The following is a 16,175-nucleotide window of genomic DNA, read 5'->3' on the forward strand; positions in this document are numbered from 1 at the left end:
TGTTCTTTTTTTTCAGAACACAGCGAATGTTTCCTAAATCCTTGCCTTTCACTTCCTCCGATTACAGGTGCTAATGTCATTTTGAGTCATTAAAATAGTTGATAAACTGTTTTTTAATTTTTCTTGCCATTATAGTTTTATTAACGTTGAACACGTATGACGTTTGAACATTCTTTAAAGTGACCATCTACACGGTTTCGTATGTTTCAGTAGATTTTTTTTTTCAGTTGCTTTTGTTGGTTTTTGAATTTAATTTAACTTTTATTTTGTTTATTTATTTATTTTTCCCATAACAGTTGTTTAAGCGGTGATGACAATAATTTAGAGTTGAACTAACTGTGCAAATTGAATATGCAGTATTTCTTTAAAAGAGACTGGTTAAAAAAAAAAATGGAAGGAATTCAGTAATAAACCTCCTTAATCTAATGGCATTTTGTTCATTGCTCCCACTAAGTTTTCTCCTGCAAGCATGCATTCGCAGTATGATTATTTTTTCCTTTGCTTTTTTTTTATTTTAGTTTTTTTCTTCCTTTTGCTTTTCATAATTTGCAAATCCACTAGCATTTACTGACTGTGCCTGCTTAAATGCTGCTATGAGCTTCTTACTAACTCTTAACAGCTCATTCACACAGCCTGTTTACCTTTACCTGTTCTTCTCTTAATATTAATGAAAATAGATAGAAAAAAAAAAAAAGAAAAGATGAACATTCCAAAAGCTGCAATATCCCAATCCCACAACCCTTTTCTTTCTTTATTTCTTTCTGTTTTGTTTTGTTTCATTCTGTTTTTATTTGTAGTTTTTTTTAAACTGTTTTACTCTAAGAAGAAAAAAGCATGTTACAAACTTAATTCCCTCCGCTTTATTTTCTTCTTTAAGAAAAAACAATTGAGAGGAAAAAAAAAAGGAAAAACAAAACTAAAAGAGAAAACTATTTAAAAGATTGAGTTCTTCTTTAGTATCTAACTTCCCTGTGTCAGTGCAAAAAGTCTGAGAGTCAGTCCTTAAAGAAGGGATACTGCAGCTTTATTTGCAACAGCTAATTTCACAAGTTGAATAAGAATGTGATTTTTACCATTTTTTTTTTAATTAAAGAACGTTAAAAAACAAAAGTCAATATTTTGCAATTAGTAACCAGGTCATTGATTTATTCCCTTTTTTATTTTGATTTTTTTTCTTATTTGTATCTTTCTCTCCCCCCTCCCTTCCTCCCTCCCTCCATCTCTCTCTCTCTCTCTCTCCTCTCTCTCTCTCTCCTCTCTCTCTCTCTCTCTCCCCCTTTCTCCCACGTCCTCCTCCTCTGCTCGCTTCTTTTCTGAACTCATTCAGACCTGAGCGCTCCTAAGAAATGCCGAGCGCGCTTTGGCCTTGATCAACAGAATAACTGGTGCGGCCCTTGCAGGTGTGTATAGTTTCCCAGATTCGCTGTGCTGGTTTGCAGCTGGTCTCTTCGGTCCTTTCCCCCTTCTCTGGCCTGTTGCTTTATAGCTCTGTGTGTGGATCTTAGGAGACATGAGGGAGTGGGACACTGCCATGTGTTTGGGCTCTCTGAGGGATGTGCTTATTCTCCCGCTGCTGCTAGCCAAAATGCCACTGTAAAACAGCATCATTTGTGCCTCCTCGGGTCAGCGACCACAACCCCCAGCGCGCCCCCTCCCAGGGAATGTTGCCTGCCAACCCCCTTCCTTGTGACAGCCCAGGATCGTCCTCCTGGCCTAGGTAGAAGCAAATGACGTCACCTTCTCCCCTCCTCTTCTCTCTCTTTTATTTATTTTTCATTGTTGTTTTTTTGGTTTCTGGTTGTTGTTTTTTTGTGTGTGTGTTTTATCATTTTATTTCATTTTTTTTTCTTTTGACGCATAGCAGTCCTTTCCTTTCGTGCCCTTGGTAAGGGAAGCTGATCACATAGAGCCGAGGTGGTGTAGAAGAGAAGTAAGCTGTAGCTGAGAGTTCACATCCAACTGAGCACGACCCACCATTGTGTTGTATTTTTTGTGTTTACCTTATGCTAACAGATGCAAATACTCCAAAGAAGTGTCGGGCACTGTTCGGGCTTGACCGACAGACTTTATGGTGCAAACCGTGCAGGTATATTACCACTGCGAGGCCTTTGGGAAAATCAAAGCATTCTGTCCTTCTCGTACCTTAGTGTGACAATTTTATTTTAACCTCATTCCCATCTACTTTCCCCACTGGCATCAATATTAATAATCCTCATCCTTCCAAATTTCCTTGCTAATTTTATGCCGTTTCCTCTCCTCACTTTCTCTCTTTCCCCTCTGCTCTTACAAATAACATATCCCTGGTGGCAGGACTGAGACCACAACCATAACAAACAAGGATGGGCACTTATCCTTTTGCTTGGAAAGCCAGCATCCTGGACCTGGCCCGGCCCTAGGAGTGCCTGGGTGGCATGTGTATTGATCGTAGAGAGCCACCATTTCCAAAGGTTTGAGCAAGCTGAGACTTGGCAGCAATAGCATTCCTGTGCACTGAAAGCCAAGACTCTCAGAGAAGTGCTATGGGGCAGGCTTTTCTTTTCCCTCTCTCTTTTTTTTTTTTAATGTTTAAAAACCACGTATCTCTGTACGGAGGAGTTGGTTAGCTGACATTGTTTTACAGTGCTGAAAAAGAAGCGTGGCATTGAATGGCAGGCACCAGCTAAAGCACGCAGCAAGGATACTGCAGCGTTGTAGGCCTGCAGAATTGAAAAAAAATTATATATACACACATATATATGTATGTACATAGCATTGGTTCCAAAATGAATCAGAACAGCCCAGAAGAGTCCAAATTAAGTACCCATGTTCCACCTGCAGGTTTCTAGCCAACCTGTATTCTCAGGGAAGGTGTAGGTACTTCCTTCTTGGTGGAGGGATACCAACTAGTTCCTGTCTCATTTTCTTTTCTTTAATTGACCACCTTTGGTTAAATTTGTTGTTTCTTTGTTCTGATACAAGCAGTCTTTGAATTTGGAATATTATGATGGTAGGTATTTCAACACCCCAAACATGCTTCCTTGTTTGTAGTTCCTCCTCGTCCGGTGTCCCTCTCCTCCATACCTTTGCCATGTGCTCCATGTTTAGACGTTAGATCAGATGTTCATCCCATTACGTGCATGCCCACAAGTCTCCTGTGTCTCTTCCCCCCTTCTCTGATGCCAGTACGAGAGATCGATGAAGTGCCTTGCATTGACCAAACAAATGTTTAGGGGAGAGAGACCCTGAGAATCTTTACCAAGAGGGAACCACATAGACGACCCTCTGCGCATTGAGTGAGGGATTTGGAGCCTTAGATGCTCCCAGAGCAGGAGAGGAATCCCCCAGTCATTCTGTGACATGGTGGTGTTCACAGAGGTGACAGGGTCCTTTCAACGCAGTCCTGAGGTCTTCTCTGGACAGCAGAAAGAAGTTTGGTGATGAAGTTAACGAAGGATATGTTAGGTATTTAATTGGGATTAGCCAGGGAGGACAGGGACTCTCTTACCTTGTCAAAGAAGTGAATTTGTCAAAATTTTATATGTGCCAAGTGGGAAGATACAGAATCCTGTTCTGAGATGCCCTGCCATGGCAAGTGACTGGCTAACTGCAGGGGCCACTCACAAGAGGGTTTCTGATGATCTGTACAAACATACAACTGACACCATTGTGTATGCCTCACAGTAAGGCTGGTTCAGGTGCCTTGTTTATTTTATTTGTGGGGGTGGTGGTTGTTTATTCTACAAACTAGACTTGGCTTTTTTTTTTTCCTTTTTTTCTTTCTCTTCGAGAAGTTATTGCAAACATTGAGCAGGAAAGATATCCCCTCCTCAGACACGGCCACACTTTGCTTAAATCCAGGGTGTGGTATCTTTCTCAGAGACCAGAATTTTTTTGATTTTTTTATATTTTTACCAAAAAAACCCACAAAAAACAAAAAAACCCCACTGCAAACCCAAAACCTTTGTAGCTGCTTCATGTTTCAGCAGCACGATTTTCTAAAATGCAGCTTTAAGGGACTATCAATATCGCGGCGTTTCTTTTGTCCCAAATGCTTAGAAGCCCCTGGTCAAAGGAGCTGGGATCCAACAGGCTCCCCCCATACCCCAGTTTTCTTTCAGCCTCAGCATCTTCAGACCTTTCCCGGGAGCCATTTTTTCTTCTGTTGGGGATGCTTTTTATACCGTAAAAGCATTAGCAAGTGCATTTCTGCTGTCTTTTAAGGGTGTCATTCCAAAACAGGACAGGAAGAACCCTTAGTCTCCTTTCAGAATAAATGTACGAGATGCTAAAAATAGGTTTTTAAGAGGCCACCCTTCTGATTGGAGATGGAGCCTAGATGGGGGGTGGGTAAGAGCAGGGGTTTTGTACAAGTAGTTACCTGTCCCTTTTTCCCTCAACTTTGCTTTTTAACTCTGCCATGACCATACCTGGCTTGATACTAAAATCAATAAAACAAAATGTGCTTTTTTTAAAAAAAGAAAAAATCAGTTGCAAACCGAGGCATTTTTTGACTCATCAGAAATGTGTGTGTGTTCAACTGCCTTCTGCCAGCCGCTTACTAGAAGGAGCATCATTATGTCGTCATAGTCTTCATGTCCCGTGTTCAGAATGCCCCCACTCATTTCCATGATCTGGAAACTTCCATGTCATAAGGAGGGTGGGAAGGGTGAGGAAAGCTCCAGAAATGCTCCTAGCCAATCAGCACTCCTAGCTTGCCACACAGGGTTTCTCATTTTATTTGACGTTTGAGGACATTTTAACAAGATTCTGTTTTGAGCCCACCAAGTTGCTCTTTCTGTCTTTTCACTCTGCCCTAATATAGCATGGAATGCTGCTTGGTGCTGTCCCCTCGTCTTCCCAGTTGTCCCCCCTTTCTCTCTTGCTCCCTTGCCTTTTTTCTTATTTTTCCTATTGCTTTCTCAGTTTTGCTTATGCTCTCCCCTCACCCTCACTTCCTTTCCTTCTCCCATTTTTAAAATGCATGGACATCTTAGTTTTTTGAGCATGTTTTGATCTGCAGGCTAAGGTGGTTTAAAACTCCGAGAGGCTTGATTATCTATCTTGGTTCCTGGGATGGGAGCGGAACCCAGAGTTTATTTCAGTCTATCCTGGAGAGAAAAAGGAACCTTGCCAAATCGAGGGGCAGAGGGGGCTGCACCCGCTCCCCCAGAGTTCCTTCTGACCCAGACGGGACAGACAGAACCTGAGGCCACCAGCCCCATGGGTCTTGGCCTCTGGGAGGCAGGGAGGGCTGAGCATGCTCCCTTCCACCCCCCTTCCTGCCTCCTGCCATCTTGCTGAGTCCACACCCCAGGCAATGAGGGCACGATCAGACGGCTCTGGGGCATAGACCGAGAGGAGCTGCTCAACACACCCCCTTCCTTTCAAAGGCCAGTGACATGGTCCGACAGTGGTTGCCTTCACGCAGACAGCATCCTGGTTGCTTTCCAGCGGCAGAAAGCCGGCCAGTGCTCACACACTTGTTTTAGATGGAGTGTTCTCAGCCATGGTTCTGACTATATTCTAAGACTCCTCAGACGAGCACATTCCCTGTATCTGTATTATTTTTATAGCATTAGTGGGGTTGATTCCCAAGGAACAGCTTTCCTACCAAATTCTGTCCCATCAGATGGGGATTCATGGTGGGAGAAGCTTTGAAGTCAGATGCTCAATTTCTTGAGTTGATTTTTCCAGACCTCATCCTTTGATGATAAGCAAGAAAAGCTCTGAAATTTTCATTCCTGTTTCTCACATAAATGGGTAGTCAAGAGGGGAGATTCTGGGTTTTGGTGCAGGGCAGAACTAGTCTTTCTGGTTTAAACACTAATGGTCACCCAACCCCAGGAAGGTCCACACTGCGATTCCCTGGCATTTCTTCTTGGTCGTCACTCCTTCGTGACCGGCGTGTGCTGCGCCCTCCATTTACTGGCCTCGGCCCGGGGACAAGGGCAGTACGCCCCTCGGTCCCACCCTCACCGGCTCTCCTTCCAACCTTCCCATGACGGGGTGGGGGAGGGGAGGCCCCAAATCGTAAAACAAAAATGAAGTTTGAATCTTCATTTAATCCACAACCTGCAGGCCATACAACCAGTTATTCTTGTTCCTTTGGATCATTTTTCTGTTTTTCTTATTCTCCCCCTCCCCCACCTTTGTTTATCCTCTTCTACCTGTTTTCAGTGGTTTCCGTTTGCTTATTTTTTTGTTTGTTTTGGTTGTTTCGGTTTTTTAGTTCCTTTTGTTTTATTTTGTTTCTCCCCTCCCGTCTCACCTGACTCTGACCTCTCTTGATTTGGTGCGGTTCTTAACAGACAAGGCCAAAGGCCTCTGGGCGCCGGCAGCCTCACGGTGGTGGTGTGTTAAAGCCTTTAAGCCTCTTGCTAGCGCTGCCTTCAGCTACGTGGGCTCAACAGTCAGCATGTTGAGAGTTTCATATTGATACGAGGCGGCTGGGGAAGGAGCTCTGTCTTTCTCTTTTAAGCACACACAAGCAGCCACACATCACTGGGGGCTGGGGGAGGGGAGTGGTGAGAATTGGGGGAGGGGGACTCATTGGAATGTGATGGGAAAATGAGGGACTGTCTGAGCCAAATGAGACATAACAAGCTTTTCAGTTCATCTCCATTGGGACCAAGCCACATTCTGGCAAATAGGTGCCACCGTCTGCAGGTGGCTTCCTTTAGTCTGCTCGATGATATTTGGGGTGAAGGGAGGTCATGGGTGTTTAGGAGGGGTGGGCAAGCAGGTAGGGAGTTCTCCACTCTGAAATATTTTATTTGCCGGAGCAGGCTCAGATGTGGGCCCTAGTTCAGGGAGGCCACGCCCTGGTGTGACTTTACCTGTCCCTTGGCCACCGGGCATGCCATCTTTGTGGGACATCCGTGAGGTGACCTCCTCTTGGCTGTGAGCATTAGATAATTCTCTGCCTTGGCATCTTTACCCTTTATTCATAGACAACTCTCTCCCCCTGTTTCTAGGAGAAAAAAAAAGTGCGTTCGCTACATACAAGGTGAAGGCAGCTGCCTCAGCCCACCCTCTTCAGATGGAAGCTTACTAGATTCGCCTCCCCCCTCCCCACACCTGCTAGGCTCCCCTCCCCGAGACGCCAAGCCACAGACTGAGCAGACCCAGCCGCTCTCGCTGTCCCTGAAGCCCGACCCCTTGGCCCACCTGTCCATGATGCCTCCGCCGCCCGCCCTCCTGCTGGCCGAGGCCACCCATGGCAAGGCCTCTGCCCTCTGTCCCAACGGGGCCCTGGACCTGCCTCCCATCGCCCCAGCCTCCTCGCTTGCACAGCCGTCGACATCTTCCTTACATTCCCACAGCTCTCTGGCCGGGACCCAGCCCCAGCCACTGTCCCTGGTCACTAAGTCTTTAGAATAGCTTTAGCTTCGTTAGCCCCGGTTGGTTGGTTGAGTGTCCTGTTTCGCTTCTCTTGGTTTGCCCCCCTTTGAAAGTCTTTTGTTTTGTACTCTTTTAATTTTGTGCCACGTGGCTACATTAGTTGATGTTTATCGAGTTCATTGGTCAATATTTGACCCACTCTTATTTCAATTTCTCCTTTTAAATATGTAGATGAGAGAAGAACCTCATGATTCTACCAAAATTTTTATCAACAGCTGTTTAAAGTCTTTGTAGCGTTTAAAATATATATATATATATACATAACTGTTATGTAGTTCGGATAGCCTAGTTTTAAAAGACTGATTAAAAAACAAAAAGAAAAAAAAAAAAGAAGCAATTTTGAAGCAGCCCTCCAGAAGGAGTTGGTTCTGTATTATTTGTATTAAATACGAGCTTGCGAACCAATCATTCTACATCTGGTTTTTAAACCATAAGGGCACAAGGAATGCAGTGCCACTCCTTTTTTTTGTTTTTTTTTTTCTGTGTGAAACAACTTTTATTGTGATGTTACTTGTTATTGTTTAAATGTACAGAAACAAAGGGTTAAAATGTGTTAATATACCTTGTTCCATGGTGTTGTTCTTTTGGGGGGAGGGGACGCTACTCAACAATTAATGGAATCACAACGCTGTTGGACCAGTAGTATTTATTGCTTTAGAGATTGCTTGTCGTACCTGTACGTCGTCCCTTTTTAAATATGTTTTCCTTTTTCTCGAAACTGTATAAAGTTTTTTTCCCCCCTTCGCATAAGCATCTTATATATAACAACTCATTTGTACAAGGTTTTTAAGTTTATATATAAAATGTGTATATATATTTTTTTGTTTCCCTTTTTGACTTTTTTTTTTTTTCCCTGTATGAAACTCAGATGCCGCCAAATGGACATTCATAGTTGCATTAAGGATCAGTAGCATTAACAAAAGTTGCTTTAAAAGCCATTATGTAAAACAAGACTTGAAAATTAGTGAGGGAATTTTAGCGACGCTGTATGGACAACAGTGGAAACCATCCTTGTTTCCCCTTTGAACTCCCCGTCGAATACCCTGCGCCCTTAGGACATGGACTTGACCGTGTGCAAAACTTTATGTGCCAAAATTCTCAGTGACTTTAGCTTTCTCCCTCTTTTTGATGCTGTAATTTTCGTTCATCATGTTTTGCTGTGATGTTACATAGGTAGATTTGTATGTAGTTTTAATGTCACCTATAACAAAATGTGTTTGGTAGCAGATTGTCCAGAAAGCATTTTAAATGAAGAGGTATAAACCCTTAAGGGCCAAAATTCTGTATATTAGATTACTCTTAAATGAAAAACCAGCTGCCGCTTTTATGTACACATATTACATACAAGTAGGTAGCGAACTTTAAAAATAAAAAATACCTAGGCATGTTGATGTTGCAAAATGCTGTATAAAGCTGAAACCTGTTCATTCAGTGCCATTGTAGTTGACATGAAGCGATTGTAAAACTGTCTCCGATTTTTCTCTGGTTTATTAAAATGCTAACTATAACATTTTTTGTGAATACTTTGAATGTTTCCTAACAGTTGTGATGTTACTGTTCCGTTTTATGCTCTTATTCCAAGTTCATTTTTAATGGTTTGGAAGCCATTTTTGTAATGAATAAATGTTCATGCTGTACAGTATCTGTAGCATGCCGTTCTGGATTAATAAAAGCAACTTAGTATGTGCAGATAAAGGCTGGTCCTGTGTTTCTGTGATTTGGATTTTTGTCTCTGGGGAAACTGGTGCCTGCTTTCATCAAGAGAAACATATTCCCGAGTTGGATCTTGAGACCGTGTGGTTGGTGCGTGGAGGGTAGGTGGTGAGTTAGATACCAAAAAGTGGTCTGGAACTCTTTTGGGGGGTAGATCTCCCCTGCCCAGTCTTTGATGCCCATTTAGTGGACCTTGCATACCTGGTTTGTATAACGTGTCATTTGCCATGAAGATTACCAGTATAAGGCGGGGGTGGGGGGTGTCCTTGGTGTATGTCTTTCCCCATAGCGTTCAACTCTGCCATCACCAGTCATTCGGATATTTGTGGAAGCAAAGCACAGTTACAGAGCACATGTTACTCTTTTGGCTATAGAAGAGTTATTCTATTATATCCTACTCGTCCCACTCACAGTATCAAGCAGAAGGGATTTAATTCTGGTTAATGAGACTTAGTTCACCCACCAAGAGTGGACTTAAGAAATCACATTGTTAGCAGTTAAGGATAATCGATATGAAAGTGCCCTAACTTCTTAGTTGTCTGTAGGGAGAGATGCAAGGGTGTCCAGTTGAAACCCTTTCTCTAGCAGTGAGAAATGATTAGGCAAGCAACATTTTAGGAAATTGGATCAAGGTGATTTCACTTAGAGGTGTGTAGGGAGGGTCTTGCTGTAGGTGGGACCCAAGTTCTTTGGCCCCAGAAAGAGTGCAAGTTCATCATCGTCACCGAGGAGGGGCTGTGATAAAGACCTCTCTGAGGTTTCCACTGGATTTCGTTTCTCAGGCTGACAAGGCAGAAGGGTGTGTACATTGTTCCATTTATCTAGGACACCTGTACCTTCAAAGGATGGTGATTTCAATGGGCACAGAGCTGTTCATGTTGCCGTTGTTGTTACTTAGGGTTACCACAGTGTCACATCAAGGACTTTAAAGCGCCTCGGAAACTGCTTTGCTCAGGCTAGTTTTTGTTCTGTAAAATCTCGGTATTTTGTTTTTGCTTTGCTTTGTATTCCCTGGGAGGAGTGTGTCTGGTTGTCCTTCCCCATTTTATTTTGCACGTTGGGCCCAGAGTGACCTTTGAAAACACAAATAAGAACAGTATCTTTTATTTGCGGCAGCGTGCCAAGTCGTTTCTGTGCATTTTCTCATTTAATCCTAACGCTACCACCTGAGCGGTAGATATTATTCTTCCTCACCACCCTCTGCTTTATTTTCTAAAAATGGATTTAGAAACTCAGAGTTGAAGTGTCTCGTCCAAGGCCACACAGTCAGTAGGTGGTGGAGCTGAGACTTAAATTCAGATCTGACGCCAAGCTCATGCTCTTAACACTAAGTTATACCACCTTGCATAACAAGGGTGGCCCTTCCCCTCCCAAACATAAGTGACGGGGACACTGGCTCGCGCATGCACTCTCCCCTCTAGCCGTACCTAAAAGCTAGTTTGCTCTTCCCACCTAGAAAATTCCCCCTCGTGCGTCAGGTCTCAGCATAGATATTGCTTTCTTTGGGGAGAGGGTTCTGACTGCTGGAGGGTGATGATGGCCCCCTCCTGTGTGCTCTTCCAGCCCCTGTCTCTGCCTCCCCTTAGCCCACCCTCCACCATTGTGTTCGCAGCTATTGCTATGTAGGCTGCTCAAGGTGCACAGCGTTTCTTAACCCCAGCACTATTGACATTTTGGGCCAGACAATTCTTAGCAGCGGGGTCTGTCCTGTGCACTGTACGATGTTTAGCAGCATCTGTGTCTTCTATTCACTAGATGCCACTAGCACCCTCTCCCCAACCCCCAGAGCATGACAACCAGAAATATCTCCAGACATCGCCAAGTGTCCCCTAGGGGGTAAAATCACCTCCCTGTTGAAAACCACTTCTCTGGAGAACCCTCCAGGAGGACAGGGTTGTGGCTTTCACGTTCACTGTTGTGTACTAGGGTCCTGGCTTAGCGCCGGGCGCATAGTGGGTGTTTCATATACTAGCATATTTGTTGAAGGAAAGAGTGAATGAGTTTGGCCGACTCAACACCTGTATTGCAAGAAGTGGAAGAACGGAAACGTTCCATAATGCTTCCAAATTTTGTGTTCTCACAACTTCCAGGGTGTTAGTGATCTTTTAAATCCTTTCAACCGTGTTAGAATGCGACTCAGTGCCCTTGTTACAAAGGCCAGAAAAAGGGCAGGAGGCATTCCCCTCTGCCATCAGCCAGCCCAGGTGCAGATCTCTACAATTCAAAGTATGGGTTACCTAGCCACATGCTTAACCATCCTACAACCCTTAGCAATACTTGGAGGATCTGGAACTTCCTTTCCCCGAGGCTTGTCTCGTTCCCACCAGCCCAGGTTCTAGTCTCCCAAGTGCCAGGCCAAGTCCCTGCCCGTCAACACTTCCTCTCTACATCTGTTCATTTTATCATCCCTCAAGAGTTTATTAAAAACTGAACAGCTTCTAAGTTCATCCGAAGGAGTGGATCTGTGGATTTTTGTTACTAAGAGACCCTGAGACAACATCTAGGAAACCATAATTCTCACTTTGGGAGCCACATCATTCCCGGCCTCTGTTGGGTCCTAGCCAAATATGTTTGCATATGAGGGGGGCATATTTTCCTGGGGCCGCTGTAACAAATTGCCACAAATTTGGTGGCTTAAAACAACAGAAATCTATTCTCTCACAACCTTGGAGGCCAGAAGTCGGAAATCAAGGTGTGGTGTCAGGGCATGATCCTCCAAAGGTTCTGGGGCTCATCCATCCCATGCCTCTTTGAGCTTCTGGGGGCTGCATTCCTTGGATTGTAGCCACATCACTCCAATCTCTGCCTCCATTGTCACGTTGCCTTCTCCTCTGTGACTGTCCCAAAACTCCCTCTGCCCTGCTCTTACAAGGACACATGTGATTGTGTTTCGGGCCCCCCTGGATACTCCTGGATAAGCCCCTTCTCTCTAGATCCTGAACTTAATTACATCTTTTACCATGCAAAGTAATATTCACAAATTCTGGGATTAAGGCATGGGCATATATTTGGGGGGACCACCAGTCAGTCCACTACAGAGGCATTTTCCAGTTCTGAAACAACTTCGGAGGCTTAGCACAGAACCCTCCAGGACAGGCCGTGGTTCCACGGTTGGTGGTGGTCTTGGACAGGCCCGTGTGTAAAGCAATTAATATAGTAGAGGGTTTCCTCCTATAGATATTAGAAGGTTCACTTTTTATTTTGATGATGTGGATTCACGTAGGGACAGAGGGCCTTTCATTTGGATCCAGGATTTCAAGAAGGAAGCAGCTGGGAGCAGTGGAGTGAATCTGAGCTTGGAGGTTCCCCCATCTGACTCTCGTGTGTGTCTGGGTAATTCCTTCATCTGTCTGAGTCCCTGTTTCTTCAGCTAACAGGCAGTGACAGTATTATCCATTTTGATGGATTCTTATGAGGGCTAAATGCAGCAGGCCTAGAATAGTAAGTCCTGGTGTTTATTATTATCATGAAAGCCAAAGGCCAGTCATCTACCTGTTTCCTTTTTTTCTCTTTGGGATTCTGCTAGTCCAGCTCTTCACACCCAAGTGAGAATTGTAGAGATCTAGATGTAGAAGACACATCTGCATGGCCCAGGGACATTGTAACTCCTCCACAGTCATTCATTTTCCCTGAAACTTAATGGCTCTGTGAAAATGACTCCCACTCTTCAGGGAGCCGCAGCCCTGGCTTGGGTGCTTTTTGTGGTATAGAAATGTGGCATAGAAATGTGTTTTTAATTAAAGCCCTTTGGAAACCAACAAAGGAGTAACCTAAAAATCTCTTGTGAACAGTGCCTGAGGCAAATGCCACAAACCAGAGCTGGGAATCACTAATGAATAGGGCCATAGATTTGATTTTCAGAAGGATGCCCATTGGGTTTGTGTCTTCATCTCCCATTCCAGGCCCAGTTTAGCATTCCTAGGCATGCGGCCATGGCAGAGGCCTGCTCTGAATTCTGGTGTGGTTCTGATGGCAGCATTGGTGAGTTCTGGCTTTGAAGTTGGATTTTTTTAAAGCTGGAATCTTGTGAATGCACTTGATGGGAACATTGAGAAAGCATATTCATTCATTCATTCAACAACTATTTCTTGGGCACCTACCTAGGCACTGGCACATAAGTCTGGGTGAAGCCAGCTTGGTCTCCATTTTCCCCTCTGGGTTCAATCCTGTATCACTTTATGGGATGGAGTTTTTAAGGAAAGAGCCACCAACATTCCTGAGGCCTGGACAAGCTGCCCACCTGGAAAGGAGTGTTATGCAAGGATAATAACAAGAAGATGTGCTAAAAACTCTACTTGAATTTCTTATTTAATCTTCATGGGGACAGAAATTGCTTTTATGTTCATTTTACAGATGAAGCAAATGAGGCTTAGAAAGGTTAAGTGACTTTACTAAAGGCACATACCTGGGAAGCAGTGAGCTTAAGATTTGAAGCCAGGCAACTAGACTCAGAAGCCTGTGTGGCTATATGCCCTGCTATGTTGCTTATTATAAAGACACAGACCATCTGAGTAGCTGGAGAGAGGTGGAGGGGGAGCTAATGCGACCCATGGCCTTGCAAGAGGCTTTTGCTGTGGGACCACCAGGTGGTCTCTCTTCTTGTCTGTGTGCAAGAGTCTTTTTTCTCATTCTGATTTCTGTGCCTGTAACAATAATAAAGGCAATTGATAATTACATGGACTGAGCCATTTTGGACTCTGTGCTAGAAGTTATAGAATTGTAGAATTGGAAGAAAATTAGAAGTGTATGTATTATATGGTATAATATTGTATATATATACTATGTAGGGTTTTTTCAGATTGTGAGTTGCAACCCATTGATAGGTCAGGAGATCAATTTAATGGATAAAGACCAGCATATTTAAAAAATAAAATTGATTGAAATAGAAAATAGACTCTATTGATGCATATGTATACTGCATTATGTAAAATCTTTCTTACTGTGGTTAGAGTAAAAATGTTTAAAATCCAAGTCTGAAGATTAATAATAGCTGTGATATATTGAATATAATAATTTTAATATATAAAATGCAGTGTACATGGTGTATAAAATGTAATTAACAGAATAAAGTTTATTGATGGGCATTTTATGAAGTATGTTGTATTGGTATTTCTCAAAATAGCCTCTGTGGAGCCTTAATCCTAAGGAATCTTCTTGGTCAAATCTGTTTGGGTGACATTTCATACTACGACCTCTCTTAGAGTTTCAGAATGCTCATTAATTTACAAGGCTCCATGAAAGTCTGTCATAAAGAATCCTGTTTTACCTATATTTCCCAAATGTAATTGACCATAGAAGACTTTTTTGAGAGAGTAATGCTTATTAATTTCCTTCTGAATTGTTCCTTGGAGTACATCTTGGGAAATATACTACTTGACATGCATATTAGCTCTCTTAATCCTTTTAACAGCTCTATGTTGTAGTATTATTCCCAATTTTCAGGTGAGAAAACTGAGCTTTAAGTTAAAAGTTAAATAGTTATCATTTATTAAGCACTAATTATATGCCAAGTATATTGTCAGCTATTTTTGCAATAATGCTGTGTAACATACAATCCCAAAACTCAGAGGCTTACAAGAAGAGCAAGCATTTCTTTAGGTCTTTGAGTTAGCCATGTTTCTAGTGGGATTGGCTGAGCTTGGCTCCAGGCTAAATCAGGTTCAGATCTATTCAACATGTCTCTTTTTCTGAGACTAGTGGCAAGGCATGTCCCAGTTATGGCAGAAACTTATGAGTCCTCTTAAGGACTCAGTCTGAAACTGGCACATTGTCAATTCCAACCACATTTCACCGGCCAAAGCATACAGCCCAGCTGCACATCAGTAACGTGGAAAAGTACACTCTGTCCATCAGTGAAGGAACAGTAAGGTCAAATGGCAAGGGTCATGGTTGTATACTTTTACAATAGGAAGGAATAACTGGACCCCAAAATAATACAATCTCCCATGCATCGCAGTAATCACTTTTCACATCTTATCTCATTTAATCCTTACAACAATTCTGTGTGGTAGGTATAATTATTGTTCCCATTTTACACACCAGTAAACTGAGGTTTAGAGATTCCAAGTCTCTTGCACTGACAAGAGCCTCCAATAGAATGTTGAATAGGAGTAGAGATACTGGCTTCCTTGTCTTTTCTGAACTCAGGGAAAAGCATATACTATTTCACCATTAAGTATAGTGTTAGTTGTATGTTCTTATAGATTCACGTTACCAAATTAAGAAAGCCTCTTCTAGTTTTAGTTTGCTGAAAGTATCACGAACTCATTTAAGAGTGAAAAGGCAAGCCTCAGCCTAGGTGATAATGTTTGTAAGTCATTTATCTGACACGGGACTAAAATCCAGAAGTAAAAAGAATTCCTAGAAATCAAAAGAAAAGGTAGCTTAATCAATTAAAAATGGGTAAAAAGCAAAATAAAAGCAAAAAAAAAAAAACAGGACTAAATAATCACAAAAAGGGATATCCAAATGGCATACGTTTAACTTTAGTAGAGGATCACAGCAGCTTTGATCATAATGGCCCAAAACTGGACACAGGTAATTGTCCACCAGGAGTAGCATGGATAAATAAACAGCGGTTGTCATACAATAGATGAGGAGCTCTCATTCAGTGCTCTCGAGACTCCTGGATTTTTCTCGTAGATGATACATGCTCCCTTCCACTGAAATGCTGAAGGTAATAAATGCAAAAGGCCTCTAGGTTGTGTGTGTCGTAGGGAGCAAGTAGTAATATGTAGTAATATGGTGGCTGCGACTGCCATATGGCCTATAGAGTGGGCCTGAGCAGGGAGTCACTGTGGCTAAACCTTGAAACAAGCCTTTCAGAAAATTTTTAATGCCTCCTATTCAATTGGTTTATGGAATTATGAAGAATCCAGGTTAAGCAATGCTGATTTCCTCTGGATTGTAAAGATAGTGGTGGTTGCTACTTAAAACAAGCTATGTACTGCCCCCCACCCCCCCCACCCCACATTCCCGTTAGCTTTAGGGCAGGAAATTCACAGCAAAAAATGTAAATGGAGCGGGGCTTTTGGAATGGTCTCTAAGAATAAATAATAATAAAACAGATTAAATTCCTGTGT

General features: G+C 42.9%; 1 protein-coding gene across 15 annotated transcripts in view; it reads left to right on the forward strand.

The window, feature by feature from the left end:
- TCF7L2 (transcription factor 7-like 2 (T-cell specific, HMG-box)) overlaps nucleotides 1-9,075 on the forward strand; it is a 74,299-nt gene extending 65,224 nt beyond the window's left edge. For 8 of the 15 annotated variants that reach the window (XM_008571012.1, XM_008571013.1, XM_008571004.1 and 5 more), the window contains 2 exons: nucleotides 1,328-1,400; nucleotides 6,954-9,075. In XM_008571012.1, the coding sequence (XP_008569234.1) occupies nucleotides 1,328-1,400; nucleotides 6,954-7,359 (479 nt within the window). In that variant the 3' untranslated portion in view covers nucleotides 7,360-9,075. Of the gene's footprint in view, nucleotides 1-16; nucleotides 68-1,327; nucleotides 1,401-2,013; nucleotides 2,087-2,961; nucleotides 2,988-6,953 lie in introns of those variants that run through there. The other 7 variants (XM_008571015.1, XM_008571018.1, XR_550364.1 and 4 more) reach the window with 6 other exon arrangements.
- Nucleotides 9,076-16,175: the final 7,100 nt, after the last annotated feature.

This window comes from Galeopterus variegatus, unplaced genomic scaffold, assembly GCF_000696425.1.
Source record: "Galeopterus variegatus unplaced genomic scaffold, G_variegatus-3.0.2 Scaffold654, whole genome shotgun sequence".
Classification (NCBI taxonomy): domain Eukaryota; kingdom Metazoa; phylum Chordata; class Mammalia; order Dermoptera; family Cynocephalidae; genus Galeopterus; species Galeopterus variegatus.